This window comes from Hypanus sabinus, chromosome 30 (genome assembly GCF_030144855.1).
Source record: "Hypanus sabinus isolate sHypSab1 chromosome 30, sHypSab1.hap1, whole genome shotgun sequence".
In the NCBI taxonomy this organism is placed as follows: Eukaryota; Metazoa; Chordata; class Chondrichthyes; order Myliobatiformes; family Dasyatidae; genus Hypanus; species Hypanus sabinus.
The window spans coordinates 10,639,764-10,662,596 of NC_082735.1; the positions used below are offsets into that span (position 1 = coordinate 10,639,764).

The following is a 22,833-nucleotide window of genomic DNA, read 5'->3' on the forward strand; positions in this document are numbered from 1 at the left end:
ATGCCAGGAGCTGTCTGAACTCTTTGTTTTGTTTCCGGGATGGAATCACTGATAAAGAGGATACTAAGAAAGATATAGTGAGGGGAAAGAAAGGAAGTGCTGGCATAATGAGCCCTAAAAAAGTTTGTAACTTCAAGTCACTTCATATGCATCATATAAGATGTCATATACAATTCATATTCTGCTTGTATACCTTATAACCCAATGATATTTCCCTTCTCAGGTAACTCTCACACGCATTCACCTGGTTACCCTGTTCCTTCCAGATACCTCCAGATACTTTCCAAAGAGGGTTAAGGGAATTAAAAAGTATGCAGGCAGTCCCTGAGAGAAAATGTGCTTGGACTGGGAGAGGGTGGTGAGTGGGCCTAATGGCTTGTTCTTAATCATTATTTTATCTTTGTACATTTTATGTCTCAGGTGAAACAGGAGCTTCTGCCAGGAGATGTGATGGATGCAGGTATCTGTAAGTAAGGCCACCTTCGTACCAAGCGTTTTAAATTCGGTTAAGGCAGGGGCCAGGTAGCATTGGTTAATGTGTGGGAATGCCCGTGTCTTTAGAATTCTCTTTCACAAAGACCAATAGGTGCTGAGTTCAAGAGTAGATTGAGGACTGAGAGTGATAGAATATTGGTTGACGCCTTGTTTAAAAATACTGCAATGGAGCAGGCTCAAATGGGACAATTGACCCAGCCAACCCAATTTGTTATTGATGCTTCACATAGAATTTAGAAACTAGAATGTACCACCCATACTCCAGGAACTATCTAATCCTTCCCAATCACATAACCCACCATTTTTCTATCATCAATGTGCCTACCTGTCTTAAATGCCCCTAATGCATCCACCTCTATCACCACTCCTGGCAGCATATTCCATGCACCCACCTCTCTCAGTGTCAAAAACCTACCTCTGACAACCTCCAAACACCTTAAGATTATGTCCCCTTGTATTAGCCATTTCCAACCTGGGAAAACATCTCTGGCTGTCCACTCTGTCCATGCCTCTTATTGTCTGCACACAGCTGAGAAACCACCTTTCACTGCACAGAGAAAAGCCCAAGCTCACTCATCCTCTCCTCATCAGCCATGCCCTCTGACCCAGGTAAAATCCTGGTAAATTTCCCTTGTCCCCTTTCTAAAGCTTCCATATCCTTCCTGTAATGAGCCAACCAGAAATGAACACAATTCCTTCCCTATCTGTGCGAGCATAACCCTCAGCTTCCTTTTCCCTTACCTTTCCCTCAATTTGCTTCAGCCGTCTCTTTCAGGAGACAGGCTCTGCATTCTCAGCCTTCTCATTCACCCCCTTGGTGACCACAGTCGCTTGGTTCAAAGTTCAAAGGAAACATTATCAAAGTAGAATATGTCACCATATATGACTCTGAGATTCATTTTCTTGCAGGCATTCACAGTAGAACAAGGACATGCAATAGAATTAATGAAATGCTACACACAAGCAAAGAACAACCAATATTCAAAGGAAGAAAAACAGTGCAAATGCAGAAAAAAATGTACAAAAATAATACTGAGAAAATGAGTCCTTGAAAGTGAATCCACAGTTCAGAGTTGAGGCTATTCACACTGATAGTTGTAGGTTATAACAGTTCCTGAACCTGGTGGTGTGGGACCTGAGGCTCCTGGACCTTCTTTCCAATTATACCATTAAGAACAGGGCAAGGCCTGGAAGGTGTGGTCCACGATGACGGGTGATGCTTTCTTGTGGCAGTGCTCCTTGTAGATATGCACAACGGTGGGGAGGGCTTTTCTTTTGATGGACTGGGCGGTACCCATCACGTTTTGTAGGCTTCTGCATTCTTTCCAAATAAACATCTTTTTAAATGAACTTTGTCCAATGCACAATACTGGAGCTCGCAATGATGGGCAGTGACTGGGCAGCCCGCTAGCAGTCTCACTCAAGGTCTCTCAGCCCAGTATGGCAGTGAGCAGTAAAAATGTATTTGCTTAAGTCCATTCTCAGTTTTTGATGCAAGATAGGGGAGGCCGTTGACTATTGATAAGTGCTGTATTGCATGGAGGGGAGGGCGGTAGGCTGTTAATTGGTGAGTGTTGTATTGCACGGAGGGGAGGACAGTAGGCTGATAATTGGTGAGTGTTGTATTGCACGGAGGGGAGGACAGTAGCCTGATAATTGGTGAGTGTTGTATTGCACGGAGGGGAGGACAGTAGCCTGATAATTAGTGAGTGTGGTATTGCACGGAGGGGAGGATGGTAGGCTGATAATTAGTGAGTGTGGTATTGCACGGAGGGGAGGATGGTAGGCTGATAATTGGTGAGTGTGGTATTGCACGGAGGGGAGGATGGTAGGCTGATAATTAGTGAGTGTGGTATTGCGCGGAGGGGAGGATGGTAGGCTGATAATTGGTGAGTGTGGTATTGCACGGAGGGGTGGATGGTAGGCTGATAATTGGTGAGTGTGGTATTGCACGGAGGGGAGGATGGTTGTCTGATAATTGCTGAGTGTGGTATTGCACGGAGGGGAGGATGGTAGGCTGATAATTGGTGAGTGTGGTATTGCACGGAGGGGTGGATGGTAGGCTGATAATTGCTGAGTGTGGTATTGCACGGAGGGGAGGATGGTAGGCTGATAATTGGTGAGTGTGGTATTGCACGGAGGGGAGGATGGTAGGCTGATAATTGGTGAGTGTGGTATTGCACGGAGGGGTGGATGGTAGGCTGATAATTGGTGAGTGTGGTATTGCACGGAGGGGAGGATGGTAGGCTGATAATTGGTGAGTGTGGTATTGCACGGAGGGGAGGATGGTAGGCTGATAATTGGTGAGTGTGGTATTGCACGGAGGGGTGGATGGTAGGCTGATAATTGGTGAGTGTGGTATTGCACGGAGGGGAGGACAGTAGCCTGATAATTAGTGAGTGTGGTATTGCACAGAGGGGAGGATGGTAGGCTGATAATTAGTGAGTGTGGTATTGCACGGAGGGGAGGGTGGTAGGCTGATAATTGGTGAGTGTGGTATTGCACGGAGGGGAGGATGGTAGGCTGATAATTAGTGAGTGTGGTATTGCGCGGAGGGGAGGATGGTAGGCTGATAATTGGTGAGTGTGGTATTGCACGGAGGGGAGGATGGTTGTCTGATAATTGCTGAGTGTGGTATTGCACGGAGGGGAGGATGGTAGGCTGATAATTGGTGAGTGTGGTATTGCACGGAGGGGAGGATGGTAGGCTGATAATTAGAGAGTGTGGTATTGCATGGAGGGGAGGATGATAGGCTCATAATTGGTGAGTGTGGTATTGCACGGAGGGGTGGATGGTAGGCTGATAATTGGTGAGTGTGGTATTGCACGGAGGGGAGGATGGTAGGCTGATAATTGGTGCGTGTGGTATTGCACGGAGGGGTGGATGGTAGGCTGATAATTGCTGAGTGTGGTATTGCATGGAGGGGAGGATGGTAGGCTGATAATTGGTGAGTGTGGTATTGCACGGAGGGGAGGATGGTAGGCTGATAATTAGAGAGTGTGGTATTGCACGGAGGGGAGGATGATAGGCTCATAATTGGTGAGTGTGGTATTGCACGGAGGGGTGGATGGTAGGCTGATAATTGGTGAGTGTGGTATTGCACGGAGGGGAGGATGGTAGGCTGATAATTAGTGAGTGTGGTATTGCACGGAGGGGAGGATGGTAGGCTGATAATTGGTGAGTGTGGTATTGCACGGAGGGGAGGATGGTAGGCTGATAATTAGAGAGTGTGGTATTGCACGGAGGGGAGGATGGTAGGCTGATAATTAGAGAGTGTGGTATTGCACGGAGGGGAGGATGGTAGGCTGATAATTGGTGAGTGTGGTATTGCACGGAGGGGAGGATGGTAGGCTGATAATTAGAGAGTGTGGTATTGCACGGAGGGGAGGATGGTAGGCTGATAATCGGTGAGTGTGGTATTGCACGGAGGGGTGGATGGTAGGCTGATAATTGGTGAGTGTGGTATTGCACGGAGGGGAGGATGGTAGGCTGATAATTGGTGAGTGTGGTATTGCACGGAGGGGTGGATGGTAGGCTGTTGAGGAGCGTGGTGTGTTTTCTGAGCATTGAATGGACTTGCCTAACTTGGGCCGTGATGTCAGCCTCTCCCTCTCGAATTAGCTCCCCCAACTTCCCCTTACGCATTGTTGACTGACTTTTGGGAGTGAGCAAACTACCAGTGCGATTGAGAATTGTAGGGAAATTTTCATTCTGGCAATTTTGGAAGAGGAGGTGTGAGACAGAAGAGGAGGATTCCAGGCCTAGACCTACAGACAACCCTAATAAGCTTAATGATAGTGAAGTAGAATCTTCTGAGTCATTTCACTGCACTAATGCAACTACGGACACACAGAAAATGTTCGTCTTTACATGAAAGCTACTTTTCATTGGTTTTTACGTGGACTGGTGAACTAAGTTGTCCTACTCCATTGTGGCAAACAACTTGCAAATGTAGCAATGGCTCCAGTAAAACTGAAAAGCCACTTAACTACAAATCACAGCCATATGACATGTAAACGTGCTGATTATTTCAAACGACTATTGGAATCTCAAAACAAACAGAATAAAACTTTTGGAAACAACATCACAGTCAGTAAAAACGTTCAGGAAGCCAGCTATTCAGTAGCTTGAAGACCAGTGCACTAGAGAACATTAAAAAAAAACTGTGTGAAAACCTGGACAAAGAGCACACCAATCTCCTGCTACATAAAAAACCCAGTGGCTTATTAGAGGAGGAGTTCTCAATGGGGTGTTTGAGCTGAAAGGTGAACTGCAGGAGTACTTCCAGTGTGCCAGATTATGCCAAGTGCTTTGAAGATGAAGAATGGCTGCAGAAACTAGCCTACTTAACAGACATTTTTCATCATAAGAACCAGTTGAATGAGTTTCTGCAAGGTTCTGGAGAAAACATTTTGACTTCAAGTGACAAGATCCTTGGATTTAAAAGGAAGCTGAATCTTTAAAAAATCATGTGCAAAAGGAAATCTGAAACATTTCCGCTGCTGGTTGCGCTTGAGAGTGAGGAAAGATATCAGAAAGTCTCGAAACTTACTGAAAACCACCAGGAAGAACAGCAGAACAAAATTGAACAGTAATTTTCCTTCCTTTCAACACAGGTGTATGACTGGGTGAGGGACCCTTTCTCTGAATCTTCTGCTCAGCCTGAGAACTTGACTTTGAAAAACGAGGAAGAACTTTGTGAGCTGCGGTCTGATCATGCACTCAAGTTGAGATTTACTGACCTGCCCCTGGACAAGTACGGGATTTCTGTAAAAGAAGGGTATCCTGTTATTCATAGGAAAGCAATGTACATTTTGCTGCAGCTTTCAACTTCTTACACGTGTGAGCAACCTTTTTCCTGTTTAACAAGAGTCAAGAGAAGGATAGAAATTGTCTCATTTCAGTTGAAGGTGAAATCCGTGTGTGCTTTTCTCAAGTTTGACCCAGAATGAGAAATTTATTATGTTTGCCTTATGAGTTTATAAAATTTATGAAAGGGAAAGAAAGATATTAATGTCAAGAAAGGTAAGCTAAACATTCATTTACTACTCAACAGAACATTTAATTACTTTTGGATTATTATATCCACAGCTTACTGATCGTGCTAACATACCGTGAGCTGTAGATATAATCATTTTTATGCAGAGGTTCCCTGAGACCTGAGAATTTTTTCAAGGGTTTCTCCAGGGGAAAAAAAGTTGAGAAAAAACTGAATGGTTGGCTTCTTATTGGTCATGACTAACTGGATGCTACTTCTAAAATCCCTTTAATTCCTCCACTCGGCTTTAACAAGTGATAAAGTCAGTGAGTGGGAAACTAAAAAGAATGAAAATGAATGAATCTGGAGCCGGAGATGGCCTGTCCTGGGACTGGATGTCTCTGTACTGTATATACGTGAGTGTATGGGGGGATAGGACGGCTTCTCCTGCTGTTGCTGTTTGGTTGCTTGTTATGTTCTGCTCTGTTGTGTTCGGTGTTGTTCTGCTAGGCATTGTGGGCATGCCATGTTGGGCCGCCCCCAGCACACCCTTGGGTATGTTGATAGATAATGCAGGTGACGCATTTCACTGCATGTTTCAACGTACGCGTGGTCAATAAATCTGAACTGAATGTCGATGCGGAAGAGTAGTCAAAGACCTATTGAATGATGATGGTCCTCACCGCTCATCCTCCCGTGACGCAGGAGCTCCAGGAAAACCAGAACTTTTGGACATGTTTCAGATTAAAGCAAATATCACAAAATATTATTTTGGAGCTATTTGGTGTGTTTTAGTATGGGGCAGGAGCAAAAGGGAGACTGCAATGTTTCCGTCTGGGTAGCCTCCAACCCAATGGCATGAACATCGATTTATCCAACTTCCAGAAATTCACCCCTCCCCTTCACCATTCCCCATTGCTATTTCCCTCTCTCACCTTCTCTTCTTAAATGTCTATCACCTCCTTGCAGTGTTTCTCTCCTTTCCCTTTCTTCCATGGTCTTCTGTCCTCTCCTATTAGATTCCCTCTTCTCCAGTCCTTTATCTCTTTCACCAGTCAACTTTCCAGCTTTACTTCACTTTTTACTTAAGAAAGAGGATGTGCTGGAGCTTTTGAAAGATATTAAGTCAGATAAGTCGCCGGGACTAGACGAGATATACCCCAGGTGGGAAGCGAGGGAGGAGATTGAGAGCCTCTGACAAATGATCTTTGCCTCATTAATAGGGACAAGAGAAGTGCCAGAGGGGAGGAAGGTGGCAAACATTGTTCCCTTGGTCAAGTAAGGGAGTAGAGATAACCCAGGAAATTATAGACCAGTGAGTCTTACTTTAGTGATGGGCAAGTTGTTGGAGAAGATCCTGAAAGGTAGGGTTTATGAGCATTTGGAGAGAAATAAACTGATTAGGGATAGTTAGCGTGGCCTTGTCAAGGGCAGATCATGCTTTATGAATCTGAATTCTTTGAGGATGTAACAAAACACATTGATGAAGGTTGAGCAGTGGATGTAGTGTATATGGATTTTAGTTAAGTATTTGATATGGTTCCCCATGCGATGCTCATTCAGAAAGTAATGAGGCATGGGATCCAAGAAGACCTTGCTTTGTGGATCCAGAATTGACTTGACCACAGAAGGCAAAGGGTGGTTGGGGATGGTTCATATTCTGCATGGAGGATGATGACCAGTGGTGTTCCACAGGGGTCTGTTCTGGGACCCCAGAACAGATAGTACTAGTAATATTATAATAATATACACAATAGTAATGTGAGTGCTACTGGATGATGGTTATTATGACAACTCACCCTGTTATTCCTGGGCACTGGCAAGATTGTTGCCCTTTTGAAGCAGCTGCTAACTTTCCACTGTAGCTATGAAAGATTGAAAATGTCTTTGAACACACCTGCCAGTTGGTTGGCACAGGTTTTCAGAGCCCGACCAGGTACTCCATCAGGGCCTGCTGCCTTGTGAGGGTTCACACTCCAGAAAGAGAGTCTGACGTCGGCCTCCGAGATGGAGATCCTCATAGCTGCAGTTTTATTCTCCCTTTCAAAGCATGCTCCTCTGGGAGTGAAGCATCACTGCCATTCATGATGGTAGGTTTTGCTTTGGAGGAAGTAGTGGTCTGCAAACTCTGCCAGAGCTGACGTGCATACAATTCCGCCTCCAACCTCATTTGGATTTGTTCTTTTGCTCCTGAGATAGCCAGGTTTTCTAGTCTAGTCCTGGGTTGCCAAATTTGAATGCTACAATTTGGTATATGTGCAGAATAGAACCTTCTGAATCATCAATTACATTCTTGGACCACTGGGGTATGTTTTGGGGTAGGGATAAATTGTACAAAAGGGATGGGTTGCACCTTAATAGGCGGGGGACCAGCATTCTGGCAGACAGGTTTGTCACTGCAACATGGATGTGTTTAAGCTAAGTAGTGGGGGGTAGGGGATGAACTGGAAATATAAGGATGGAGTTAAAGGGAAAGTGAAAATAAGAAAAGTTAAAAAGGACAACAGAATCAATGGAGCAGAAAGCTCAAGAAGAGATCACACAGTATGGTCAAGTGAAATAGGAATTGATATGAAAGGTGAGGGGAGTAACAAATTATAAGTATTATATATGAATGCACGAAGTATAAGGAATAAAGTAGATGAGCTTGAGGCTCAGTTGGAAATTGGCAAGTATGATGTTGTGGGAATAACAGAGACATGGCTTCAAGTGGACAGAGCCTGGGAAATGAATATTCAAGGATATACGTCTTATCGAAAGGACAGACTGTGGCAGAGGGGGTGGGGTGGCTCGGTTGGTGAGGAATGATATTCAGTCCCTTGCGAGGGGGGACATAGAATCAGGGGATGTAGAGTCAGTATGGATAGAACTGAGAAATTCTAAGGGTAGAAAGACCCTACTGGGAGTTATCTACAGGCCCCCAAACAGCAGTCTGGATGTAGGGTGTAAATTGAATGAAGAGTTAAAATTGGTATGTCGCAAAGGTAGTGATACAGTTGTCATGGGGGATTTCAACATGCAGGTAGACTGGGAGAATCAGAATGATACTGGACCCCAAGAAAGGGAGTTTGTGGAGTGCCTCCGAGATGGATTCTTAGAACAGCTTGTACTGGAGCCTACCAGGGAGAAGGCAATTCTAGATTTAGTGTTATGCAATGAACTGGATTTGATCAGGGACCACGAGGTAAAGGAGCCATTAGGAGGTAGTGACCATAATATGATATGTTTTAACCTACAATTTGAGAAGGAGAAGGGAAAATCAGATGTGTCAGTATTACAGTTGAACAAAGGGAACTATGGAGCTATGAGGGAGGAGCTGGCCAAAGTTCAATGGAACAATACCCTAGCAGGGAAGACTGGAACAACAATGGCAGGTATTTCTGGGAATAATGCAGAAGGTGCAGGATCGGTTCATTCCAAAGAGGAAGAAAGATCCTAAGGGGAGTAAGGGGCGGCCGTGGCTAACAAGGGAAGTAAAGGGCAGTATAAAAATAAAAGAGAAGAAGTATAACATAGCAAAGATGAGCGGGAAGCCGGAGGACTGGAAAGCTTTTAAAGAGCAACAGAAGATAACAAAAAAGGCAATACGTGGAGAAAAAATGAGGTACGAAGGTAAACTAGCCAAGAATATAAAGGAGGATAGTAAAAGCTTCTTTAGGTATGTGAAAAGCAAAAAAAAGTTATGACCAAAATAGGGCCATTGAAGACAGAAACGGGTGAATTTATTATGGGGAACAAGGAAATGGCAGACGAGTTGAACAGGTATTTTGGATCTGTCTTCACTAGCGAAGACACAAGCAATCTCCCAGATGTAATAGTGGCCAAAGGAACTAGGGTAATGGATGAACTGAAGGAAATTTATATTAGGCAAGAAACAGTGTTGGATAGACTGTTGGGTCTGAAAGCTGATGTCCCCGGGACCTGATGGTCTGCATCTCCTCAAGTACTGAGGAGGTGGCTCGAGAAATCGTGGACGCGTTGGTAATCATTTTCCAATGTTCTATAGATTCAGGGTCAGTTCCTACAGATTGGAGGGTGGCTAATGTTGTCCCACTTTTCAAGAAAGGAGGGAGAGAGAAAACAGGGAATTATAGACCGGTTAGCCTGACGTCAGTGGTGGGAAAGATGCTGGAGTCAATTATAAAAGAGGAAATTACGACACATTTGGATAGCAGTAGAAGGATCAGTCTGAGTCAGCATGGACTTACGAAGGGAAAATCATGCTTGAGTAATCTTCTGGAGTTTCTTGAGGATGTAACTATGAAAATTTACAAGGGAGAGCCAGTGGATGTAGTGTACCTGGACTTTCAGAAAGCTTTGATAAAGTCCCACATAGGAGATTAGTGGGCAAAATTAGGACACATGGTATTGGGGTCAGAGTACTGACATGGATTGAAAATTGGCTGGCTGACTGGAAACAAAGAGTAGCAATTAACGGGTCCCTTTCGGAATGGCAGGCTGTGACCAGTGGGGTACTGCAAGGTTCAGTGCTGGGACCACAGCTGTTTACAATATACATTAATGATTTAGATGAAGGGATTAAAAGTAACATTAGCAAATTTACTAATGACACAAAGCTGGGCGGCAGTGTGAAATGTCAGGAGGATGTTATGAGAATGCAGGGTGACTTGGACAGGCTAGGTGAGTGGGCAAATGAAAGGCAGGTGCAGTTTAATGTGGATAAATGTGAGGTTATCCACTTTGGTGGCAAGAACAGGAAGGCAGATTGCTATCTAAATGGAGTCAAGTTAGGAAAAGGAGAAGTACAACGAGATCTAGGTGTTCTTGTACATCAGTCAATGAAAGCAAGCATGCAGGTACAGCAGGCAGTGGAGAAAGCTAATGGCATGCTGGCCTTTATAACAAGAGGAATTGAGTATAGGAGTAAAGAGGTCCTTCTGCAGCTGTACAGGGCCCTGGTGAGACCCCACCTGGAGTATTGTGTGCAGTTTTGGTCTCCAAATTTGAGGAAGGACATTCTTGCTATTGAGGTTCACAAGGTTAATTCCCAGAATGGCGGGACTGTCATATGTTGAAAGATTGGAGCGGCTGGGCTTGTATACACAGGAATTTAGAAGGATGAGGGGGGATCTGATTGAAACATATAAGATTATTAAGGGATTGGACATGCTAGAGGCAGGAAGCATGTTCCCATTGATGGGTGAGTCCAAAACTAGAGGCCACAGTTTAAGAATAAGGGGTAGGCCATTTAGAACAGAGTTGAGGAAAAACTTTTTCACCCAGAGAGTGGTGGATATGTGGAATGCTCTGCCCCAGAAGGCAGTGGAGGCCAAGTCTCTGGATGCATTCAAGAGAGAATTAGAGAGATGGAGGGGTCAAGGGATATGGGGAGAGGGCAGGAACAGGGTACTGATTGTATATGATCAGCCATGATCACAGTAAATGGCAGTGCTGGCTAGAAGGGCCGAATGGCCTATGCCTGCACCTACTGTCTATTGTCTATCAAATCAAACATTCCCGATCTCCTTACAGCACTTCAAAGAAAACAGAATAAAGTTCTCTCTGTACTGCTCTTTTGGCTTCTCTCAGGACAGTTACATGAGTGATATACTATACCTCTGCAGAGGCCCATGGGCAGGTGCAACAAGGTTAGGTGAAGAGTATAGTTCCGCATGAATTACCCCATCAAACAATTCCAGGTATGAACACATCCCATACAGAAAGTTTAAGATGGCGCTGGTGAATCTCAGCCCCTTCTAGCTAGTGGCTGATGCAACAAGGAAAAGCAACTAACTACTTCGTTAATCACTCTTTTTTCTGGCAAATGATCACCCAAACAATAGCCCATGACTTCCCTTTGGACTCGGAGGCAATTCGATGTGGTAGAACCGAAGCGAGGACAGGTAGGGCAGTGGGCCTGTCACCGAGAGTGAGGAAGACTCGAGTTTCGACCGATTTAAATATCGGGCCGAATTGGAAAGGGAGTTACAAGCAGAATTGAGGTGGCGGAGTCCAGGCCCCAGAGCACATCAAAGAGAATGAACCTGACATTTGAACGATGATGTAAGCTCCGTGCCAGATTGGAAAAGTCAGGGTTTTGGGGCCCACACTGCATTAAGGGTCTGGGGTCAGACTCTTCTTGCTCATTTTAGTTCAGAACACTATTTGCTTGCATTTATTGTCTAGAGGATTTGTTTTTCTTTCTCTGTACATTGGGTGTTTGACAATCTTTTTTAATGGGTTCTTTTGGATTTCCTTGTTTCATAGTTGCCTGTTAGGAGACAAATCTCAGAGTTGTATAATGTATACATGCTTTGATAATAAGTGTACTTTGAACTTTGAGGAGTGACAATCGCTGAATCAACAACTTCACGAATTACAGTGAGTAGAGGCCCAGAGACATCAAACGCTCCTCATATGGCAAGCCTTTCAATCCCAGAATCATTTTCATGAGCCTCTTTTGAACTCTCTTTAATTTCAGCACATCCTTTCTGAGATAAGGGGCCTAAAACTGCTCACAATACTCCAGGTGAGGCCTCACCAGTGCCTTATAAAGTTCCAACATTACATCCTTGCTTTTATCTTCTAGTCCTCTCAAAAGGAATGTTAACATCACATTTGCCTTCCTCACCACTGACTCAATCTGTAAATTAATCTTCGGGTAATCCTGAATGAGGTCTTCCATGTCCATTTGCACCTCTGATTTTTGAATTTTCTCTCCATTTAGAAAATAGTCTATGCTTTTATTTCTTCTACCAAAGTGCATGACCATACACTTCCCAACACTCTATCTCTTCTGCCACTTCTTTGCCCATTCTCTAATCTGTCTAAGTCTTTCTGTAGACTCTCTACTTACTCAAAACTAACTGCCCCTCCACCTATCTTCATACCATCTCCAACCTTGCCCCAAAGCCGTCAATTCCATCACCAAGATCATTGACTATAATATAAAAAGAAGCGGTTCCAATACAAGCCCCTCTGGAACAACACTAGTCACTAGCAGCCAACCAAAAATGGCTCCCTTTACTCCCCCTCTTTGCCTCCTGCCAAACAGTCAAAGCTTTATCCATCTTTCCAGTAACACCAAGAGGCCCTAACTTGCTAAACAGCCTCATGTGTAGCACCTTGTCAAAGGCCTTCTGGAAATCCAAGAACACAATATCTACTGATTCTTCTTTTTCTCTCCTGCTAGTTATTTCTTCAAGGAATTCCAAACAGATTTGTCAAACAAGAGTTTCCTTTGAGGAAATCATGATGACAATGACCTATTTTATCATGCGCCTCCAAACACCCTGAAACCACATCCTTAACATCTTCCCAATCACTGAGGTCAGACTATCTGGCCTATAATTTCCTTTCATCTGACTCTCTTGCTTCTTGAAGAGTCTAGCGATATTTGCAATAGATTCTTGAAAGATCATTACTAATGCCTCCTCAAATTCTTCAGCCACCTCTTTCAGAATCCTGGGGCGTAGACTTATCTACCTTCGAACCTTTCAGTTCCCCAAGAACCTTCTTCCTTGTATTGGCAACTTCATACCTGACACTCTTGAACTTATGACATACTGCGAGTGTCTTTCACAGTGAAGACTGATGTAGTTTCCAACAGTCTGATATCTACTCTTATTTCCCTTTTACAATATATACATCTGAAGAAACTTTTGGTATCCTTTTTAACATCATAGGCTAGTTTTTCTTCATAATCCATCTTTTCCTTCTTTATGACTTTCTAAGGTGTCTTCGGCTGGTTTTTAAAAGCTTCCCAATCCTCCACCTTTCCATTAAATTTTGTTCTATTATATGCTGTTTCTTTGGCTTTCATGTTTGCTTTGACTTCTCTTGTCAGCCATGGTTGTGTCAACCAGCCACTAAAATTCTTCTTCCTCTTTGAGATGTATATATCCTGTGTCTTCCAAATTGCTTCCAAAATTCCAGCATTTGCTGCTCTACCATCATCCCTGCTGGAGTTCCTTTCCAATCAATTTTGGTCAGCTCTTCTCTCATGCCTCTGTAATTCCCATTACTCAATTGTAATATTGATACATCAGACTTTAGCTTCTCTTTCTCAAACTACCGGTTCTATCATATTATGATCACTATTTCCTAAGGGTTCCTTTACCTCAAGCTCTCTAATCAATTCTGGCTCATTACACAACACCCATTCAAGAATAGCTGATCCCCTCATGGGCTCAACCACAAACTGTCCTAAAAAGTCATCTCGTAGACATTCTGGAAATATCCCCTCTTGGAGTCCAGCACCAACCTGATTTTCTAAATCTACATGCATATTGAAATCCCCCATGACTATCATAACATTGCATTTGGGATCTTCATTTTCTACCTCCCATTGTAATTTGTAGACCACATCTTTACTACCGGTTAGGAGGTCTGTATATATGCCCCATCAAAGCCTTTTTACCCCTGCAGTTCCTTAGCTCTACCCACAATGATTCAACATCTTTTGACCCTATGTCACCTCTTTCTAATGATTGGATTTCATTTTTAACAGAGCCAACCTACCCCCTCTGCCTACCTCCCTGTCCTTTTGACACAATGTGTATCCTTGAGTGTTAAGCTCCCGGATATAATCTTTCAGCTATGACTCAATGATACCCACAATGTCATGCAAGCCCATCTGTAACCGTGCTACACGTTCATCTACCTTATTCCCTATACTGCATGCATACAAATGCACCTTCAGTCCTGTCGAAAACCCTTTTCTATTTTGTCAATGTTTATGTTGTATCTCATCCTGTAGACTGGAATTTTGATAGAATAAATGATACTATATTTTAAAAATCTAAAATAAAACCAAAAAGGAAAGTAGTATTTTTATTCTCAGCAAACAGCTAGTTCATCTGTTGTTCCCCACCATCCAAGCCATATCCTCTTTTTGCTACTACTATGGGGCAGGAGGTACAGAAGCTTTAGGACCCACACCACCAGGTTCAAGAATAGTTATTACCCTACAACCATCAGGCTCCTGAACCGGTGTGGGTAACTTCACTCACCTCAACTCTGAACTGATTCCACAACCTACAGTCTCACCTTCAAGGATACTACACTTAATTACATTATATTTTGCACCGTTAGTCTTCTTTTGCTGATTGGTTGTTCATCAGTCTTTGCCTGTTTATGTATCGCTTTTCATTCTATTGTACTTCTGTTTTTCTGTAAGTGCCTGCATGAACATGAATCTGGAGATAGTATATGGTAACGTATACAGTATGTACTTCAATAATAAATTCAGTTTGAAAAGATTGGCTCCACAATCTCCCACATCCACTTGGGTTCATAGAGAAGCTTGCCCCCCCTTCTTCCATGGCCTCTCAAGCGAGACCCTACCCTCTACTTTGGCTTTCCTTACCCCTCACAATTCACAGAATGCACAGCCTTCTCCCATGCTCTCCACAATACCAAGTTATCTCCACAACCAGAACACTGTCCACACCACTGTGCCCGGTGCTGATGGAGCCAGTGTCTGAAATAATTTGACAGTAGGTGGTACCTTTATGCGGGAATGGACCTGTTGGTAACACAATAACTAGTGTGACAAATTGAAAAGGGAGTTATAGAGCACATGGAATACTTACTAAAGGAACAGAATATTGATGATTGAGTGTTATTGCACCTTAATAGAACTACTGCTGAACCTGATGAAGGGTCCTGAATGTTTATTCAGCTCACAGATGCTTGGCAGCACATTCCAGCCATAGGTTGAGAGGGAGAAACTTTAAAGGAGATGTGGGGAGGAAGTCTTTTACATAGAGTGGAGGGTGCCTTGGGTGGCAGGTGGAGATACATCTCTACCAAAGGAAGTGTAAGGTGCTCCTTCCCTCTGCTGGCCTGCAGATCACTCTCAGACAAGGTATAGCATCTGCTTAGCCACCCAGTCGGGGTCATCTGAAGCCATGGGGGCACGTGGTGGATGGTCACATGAGCAGCTGGTGCATATCCCAAGGCTTGGTTATGTGACCACAGACGCCAGGCAGCTGATGACCTCTGAAGTGTATTGATAACGGCTGCGTAAAGATACTGCCCAGAAGAAGGCAACAGCAAGCCACTTCTGTAGGAAAGTTTGCCAAGAACAATCATGGTCATAGAAAGACCAAGATCACCACGTCATACAACATGGCACATAACACACGACTGAATGGGGGGTGCCTAGAATGTGCTGTAAAGGCTGGTGGTTGAGGCAGATACAATAGTGCTGTTGTAAAAAAAACTTCTTATAACGATGATTAGCGAGGCACAGAGAGATCTGTATTTACTGACAAGTACCTTTATTGTTTAAACTAATAAGTATGTGAATTCATACACTAAATAACTTGTGTGCACACCCGCTAGGTATCCCTGACTCTCCTGAATAGTCAAAGAATAGCAAAGCATTACCCAGGGAAAGGAGTCTACACTGGCAAGGCGTTTCATGTAGTCCGGATACTCACCACGTGTTTCACACAGGGTTGCTCACGCTTGTATCTGTGATAGTTATTCTTTGAAGTTACTGCTACTGGCACACACAAAGCATCCACTTTTATATCCACTCCTTATCGATTCAAATATCGCATTCCAGTGTCATTGGCCACATGTTCTGTGTCTGCACTTTAACGCCTTGTTATTGGCTCTGCTCCAAGCCAGCATCCATTTATTGCCCTCTTCCCATCAAGTGACAGATGATAATTTACGGCTCTTGGTTCTCAATCAGCAATGAACTCGAATCACTTCAGGCAGGCATCAACCCCAACATTCACAAACCTGCATGGTTATAGCCAACCAAAGAACATTTCACAAATAACTTCTTATTTGGAAATGATCTCCAGTCCAGCAGATTGCCTGAAGTATCATTGTGTCTTCTTTAAAGCGTTGTTCAAGCCCAGCATGTCAAGCTCACAAAATGGAGAATAGAGTGTCTTCACAAAATGAAGACCCCAAGCATTTGGCAAGAACAAAGTCAGTTAGTCCGTCTGCTTCCACCGTCCTTGAATCACGTGAATTCACTGATTTGTAGATCGTCATTCTTTCTGGCCAACAAGGCTCTTAGATAGATACATAAATATGCAGAGGATGGAGGAACATGGACTATGTGCCGGCAGAAAGGATGTTCAATTATGCGTATTTAGCTTATAAGTTTGGCGTGATATTGTGGGCCAAGGGGCTGTTCCTGTGCTGTGCCGTTCCATACCCCGAGTGCTCACTGTTTTCCTGGTTTTATACCATTTCTTCCCACGCTTAGAGAACTCTGTGCTGACCTAGACCTTGTTAACAAGTGTGTCTTCATCCTCGACCAGCGTGCCCAGCTGTCTACCCTACATTTTCTGACACACCACACAGAGTGCCAACAGAAACCTTCCTCTCGTTCAGCGACGTGGCCACAGACAAGCTGCAGGTGTACATGAGGCTTCCTCTTATACATGGGACCCAGCAAACATCACACAGCAGCAGATGTCGGCCACAACGCCAGCCTGTCTTCCTGAGTCTAATGTACTCCTTCACACTGCCACTGAACCGTTTGAGAGCAGAATCTCTCACTTTTGCAGCCACCTCTACAAGCACAAGTTCTGCAAATGTTGGAAATCTTGATTAGCAGTTCTGGAGGAGACCTGCAAGAAGGCGCCATCTGAAGGGGAAGAATAAATAATCGATGTTTCGGGTTGAGACCCGATGAAGGCTCTTGGCACAAAACTTTGGAGGCATCTTGGTCTCTACAGATGCTGGCTGACCTGCTGGTTTCCTCCCACATTTGTTTTGTGTACGTTACTCCCTGTCGCAGACCGTGATAGCCAGTGATAGCAGACTGCAACCAGCTCTGAGCTACTTCCTCCCTGTGCCTGTACTTTCACAATACAGCTGAGATCAGCAACACACAATGGGATCTGTGGCCGCTGGTACCCTAGTGTTAGTCACCACCAGGCTGGAACACATGCATGGCAAGCCACGAGTAAAATTCATGTGAGTCACAAGGTCCAGAAGGCAATTGCATATGTCCAAGGTCTGAAAATAATTTACTACTGCTTTAAAGAAAGCGCTGGAACAGGGGGACCTGGGGGTAGATGAAGTACATCATTAAGATGAGAAGTTTTATGAATTATTAAAGGAATAGAATATTGCTGGAGTTTCATTCTTTTATACCTCATTAAAACATCTGTTAGACCTCAGCCAGAAGCATTACCACCAGAAATGAATGTGTGGCGACCACCTTCTGAATCTTCGCCATTCACGGAGAAAATTAGACAGTTTGAATATTTTAACGAGGCGTGTAACTTCCAATTCAATCTGGTTTTCAAATTTAACTGTTGTCAGCCAGATTTTCTAGTCCTTGGGATGCTCAGCAAAATGAGTGGAGGTGAGGATGTTTTATGGGGAAAGCAAGTGCCTCAATAGCATGACTGGTGAGCGAGGAAGAGCCCAGTTATTTCCCCAGGATCCCACACTTCCTGCCCATTATGTGTCCTCACGATGGACTCCCAGAGTGAGGGATTGGACTGTTTCCAATTCTGGAATGCTAGTATTGTTGGAGACCCATGGAGACTTGTAAATTTACAATTCTTCAGGCTGCATTTAGAGTAGGTTGTTCTGGTTGCCCCTCTATAGGAAGGATGTGATCCCACTGGAGAAAGGGCAGAAGAGGATAATGTCTGAGTTTGAGTACTTTAGTTCTGGGGAGATATAGGATTGTCTGGGCTTGTTTTCCCTGGAGTGAAGGAGGGATCTGATATGTCAGGGTGCTGGAGCAAGGATCCAATCGCAGAACCAGAACTGCGCACACAGTGATATTAATTGAGTAACAAATCCCAAGGTGCAAACAAAGTCGGCGTCAAAGTTCAGGCTGAGATCAAAACATCCAGAGAAATCCAAAAACTAGAATCAGGAAACAGGCAGGATCGATATTCAGACAGACAGAGTTCAGATACAAATGCTGGAAAGGCTCAGGAAAACTCATTGGCACAATCTGGCAACAAACGGGTGAAAACACAGGACTGGAATACACGGAGCAATAAACAGAGAGGCAGATGATAGGTGGAGCACAATGAGACAGAAGTGGCAGCAATACAGGTAATAATGAGAGACGGAGTACTCAGTGATACAGGGGCCGGAGTGGAGCAGGAGCGGGGACAGGAGCATGTGACAATACGAAACCACAGACTGGGGGAAAGACAGGGTTCAACTGGAGGTACTGACACTGATAGAAGTATGCAAGCTTATAAGAAGCATAGATATGGCAGATAGTCAAGGTGCTTTTTCTTATATGGTAGGATATCAAAAGCTCGAGTACATTGGTTTAAAATGAGAAGAAGTTTTTAAGCAGATCTGAGAGTTTTTTTAACGCAGAGAATAGTTGATATCTGGAATATGGAGATAGTAGAATCAGATACATACAATCTCTACATTTATACAGGCAAGGCAAAGGAGGGTGTGGGCCCATACTACCAGCTGGACCACCTTGCTGTGATGAAATCTCATGTTAACCCTGTGCTGATACTTTAACAGATTCTCCTTGATTCATGATGTGGGTGGATTAATATTGGTCCAACAAATGGCCTTTTACTCAGTGTCTTTCTAGTCCTACTTTAAAATGACTTTAAAAATCAAACATACAGAACCATTTATTGGCTTTTAGTGATGCAATACTCAGTAGGTTAGTATGGTCAACTGCTTTTAGGACCTGGGAGTCGTAGACTAATGGGAATTACAGGAAGATGTCGTTTCCTGCTTAGCATCGTTGCCTGATGCACCTCCACCAGTGTGTTTTTGTAGAGCTTGTAAGGAATTCCATTTGGACCAGGTGCTGACATTGACCTTGCCTTTTTGATGACTTCTCTAACATCACTTAGCTTGGTGGGGGGAGGAACAAGGCGTGGAACGTACCCCGGTGACCCAGCTCCTCTTTGGTGGCCTCCAGCTTCCCGCTCTTTTTACCTTCCAACATCCATTGGGTGCAGTTGAAGGGGTTCTTGAAGAAGTTGGTTTCCTCTCTCTCTTCCTTCTCCTGTGCTTACAAATGCACCCTCCCTTTTGCAGCCTGGCCAGCTTCGGCTTCACTTCATCCACAACAGTTTCAAGCCCTTTCTTCCGGTTCTTCCACAGCTGGCACCACCTTCGTACGAGCAGCTCCAAGCCCTTCCCCCTCCTTCCCTTTTCTCTTGGAGCAGCGACTCACTTCCGTCAGCATTGCCAAATCTATTACTACATGCCTCCAAATGAGTTAAGCTTGTCTTCCAGTCGGCCGGCCCATGTCCAGCCTCTGCCAGTCGGCCACTTGATCTTGCACCTCCTTCCTGGTTTCCTCCCCTTAGCTACAGCACCGAAACAGGCTCTTGGGCCCATCTAGTTCCTACTGACCTGGTCTTCTGCCTAGTCCCCACCTACCTGCACCCAACCTCTCACATCCAGGTACCTATCCAAACTTCTGTTAAATGTTACAATTGAACCCGTATCTACTCTTTCTGCTGTCAGCTCATTCCGCACTCAACCCACCCCCTGAGTGATGAAGTTCCCCCTCATGTTTCCCTTGATATTTTACCTTTCACCCTAAACCTAGGACCTCTAGTTCTAGTCTCGCCCATCCTGAGGGGAAAAGGTCTATAAGCTCTCAGCCTATCTACTGTATACCCCTCTAATTTTATAGACCTCTATTCAAGCTCTCCTCATTCTCCTGCACTCCGGTGAATAAAGTTCTAACCTATTCAAACCTTCTCAATAATCCAGGTCCTCAAACCCAGCAATATCCAAGCATATGTTAAAGAGCTAGCGGTTTCTCAAAGACTGTTAAATGTGTACGTTCTCAGTGGAATCTCACTGTAGCAATTAAGCTGATCTAGCGGCCTGCTTAGTTTCGTAAGAGGGCCCAGGGTCTTGTGTGCTGTTTAAAAGCTTGCACTGAGGATTGCCTCAACCCAGTCTGAGTTGAATGTAATCCACCTTAAAACTGCTCTGAGCTCCTGAGCAGATTTTCAGACTTAGGGGGGGAAGTGAAGAAGAGAGCAATGCACAGGCAATTATTGGTGAGGAACCATGACCCTCATGTACAAGAAGAATGCACCTTGTCTGCATAGGGCTTCCTGCATATACACGTCGTGCCCTTGCACTAATTCATATTGAAAGTGAACATATAGTTAACACAAGGTGAAATCCGTGTGGTCAGAGGGTGGTTTGGCAAACAAAGGTCAGCGATCCCTGGGGCTTGGCACTCATGAGTTTGTGGCCACTTGGCAAGGCAGCCTCTGCCTCTGAGTGACACACGTGGGATCTGGTGAACTCGAACCTGCTGCTTTGCAGAGATGAAGTGGTTACCACACGGCCTTTTCTCGCTCTACTGAGGAAGCTGTGCTTAACCACATCGTATACGGATGAGTTTGTGGGCTCAGCTAAACTGAACTGCAGTTCTGCCAGGTTTTTATTTTGCAATGGGATGTTCTTTAAAGGGTTCCTTTGAACAATACCTTACCCCTTTGTGTATATTCCAAATGTGCGTAGGAGTGGAGGTGGGGTTTAAGTGATTCTGAAACAGGAAGTTTAATTCAAACAACCTGCTTGTTTTCCTCTTTCTGAAGCATTAAAATGAGGAGAAGACTCTGAGATGCCGGTTTTGAAACGCTGTTGGTATGAACGCAAGGAAAGTGTGGCCCTGTTTCTCGGAGCTCCCCCTTCACAGCTAGTCCATCCTTCATGCAGACCAGGTTCCAATAGCTCAGCAATTTCTTGGTAGCACATGCGTGGTTGATTTTGTTAAGTCCAATGCCTCGTTGGATTCCTATTTTAAGTTAGCTCTTAAACCCCCTCCCATGGCAACAGCAAAGACTCCTGGGTCGTGCCTTCGGAAGAGTGACTGCAAAGGTGAGTGTAGAAAATGCTGACAGCTTGATAGTCGTGAGGCCAACACACCACTTTTTTAATGCGACGTTCTGAAAGTTCAATCAGCTTAATATGGAAGTTTTGGTTTGAAAAATAACAGTGACATATACAGAGCTGTCCTTGGGATTTATATAAAGGCAGGAACTTGAATGTTGTTAAGTCTATGTCAGCATGTGGGTGACAGTGAGATTGTATGGATTATTCTGACCGGTTATATTAACTGAAGGGCTTACCAGTTCATTGTAAGATAGCAATAAAGAAATTGCATGCTGTAGCAAGGAGCGGGATTTTGAATGACGGTGCTAAATGTGAGTTGGCTTATGAGCAGGCTGTTGCCTGAGATGGAGTGTTGTAGTTATGAGGAGAAATGAGATTTGTTTCCTTGGAGCAGAAGAGCTTAAGGAGGGGCATGATTAAAGTATATGAAATTATGAGAGGGTTCTGCTGAAGACTTTTAAATTTTTCATGGTTTTGGTTAAGCAGCTGGCGAAGCTTAGAACAGTACAGCACTATCTATCCCTATCTGCCTGAACATGGTCAATATCCTTCCGTTAACTGCCTATCGAAGTGCCTCTTAACTGTTGCTTCCACCACCTCGTCTGACAACATGGCCCGGGCACCCACCGTGCTCGGTGTAGAAAATAAATGTGCCCTGTAAATCTGATTTATTCTATTTTATATTTTTTTTAAATTTAGAGATACAAAACATTAACAGGCCCTACCGGCCCAACAAGCCCATGGCAGCCAGTTACACCCATGTGACCAATTAACCTACTAACCTGTACGTTTTTGGAATGTGGGAGGGAACCATGTGCTCATGGGGAGAATGTACAAACCCTTTACACGCAGTGGTGTTACTGTAATAATGTTACACTAAACGCTACGCTGCCATGCCACGCCAACTTCCTGCCTGTCACCTTAAAGCTGTGCCCTCTAGAACTTGATATTTCCACCCTAGGAGAAAGTTCATATTCACCCTATCTAGGCCACTCATAATCAGGTCACCCCTCATCCTCCAACTCTCCAGAGAGAACCCATTATGTCCAACTTCTCCTTATTTCTATTTCTACTGTACTGTACTCCATTTATTTCTACTAAACTCCAATCCTGGTAAACCTCTTTTACACCTTCTCCAAAGCCTCTACATTCTTCCTGTACTACAACAATCAGAATTGTACACAAATGAGGCCTAGCCAAAGTTATCTAGAGCAGCAACATGACTTCCCAACTTTCATACTCAATAACCTCATCAATGACGTCAAACTTGCCAAGCACTTTATCCGTCTATCCACTTGTTTGGCTACCTTTAGTCTTGCTCACTAAGATCACTCTCTCACCTGTGAGCTCCTGCCATTTATTGTACACTTTTATTTTATATCTCAACCCTCAAAATGCACCACCTCATTCTTGTACACATTTGATCTGCCTACCATTTCTCCATCCAAATTTTCAGCTGATGCAAATGCTTCTGTATCATTTGACAGTCTTCCTCACTGTTCACAACTCTGACAATTTTGGTGACATTCACAAACTTAACTAACCAGGCC

At 44.2% G+C, this 22,833-nt stretch overlaps 1 protein-coding gene across 1 annotated transcript in view; it reads left to right on the forward strand.

Moving 5' to 3' along the window:
• LOC132383326 (CD2-associated protein-like) overlaps positions 1-22,833 on the forward strand; it is a 128,474-nt gene that overhangs the window by 66,734 nt on the left and 38,907 nt on the right. The window contains exon 12 of the mRNA XM_059954229.1: positions 421-466. Coding sequence (XP_059810212.1) covers positions 421-466 — 46 coding nt within the window. The remainder of the gene's footprint in view (positions 1-420; positions 467-22,833) is intronic.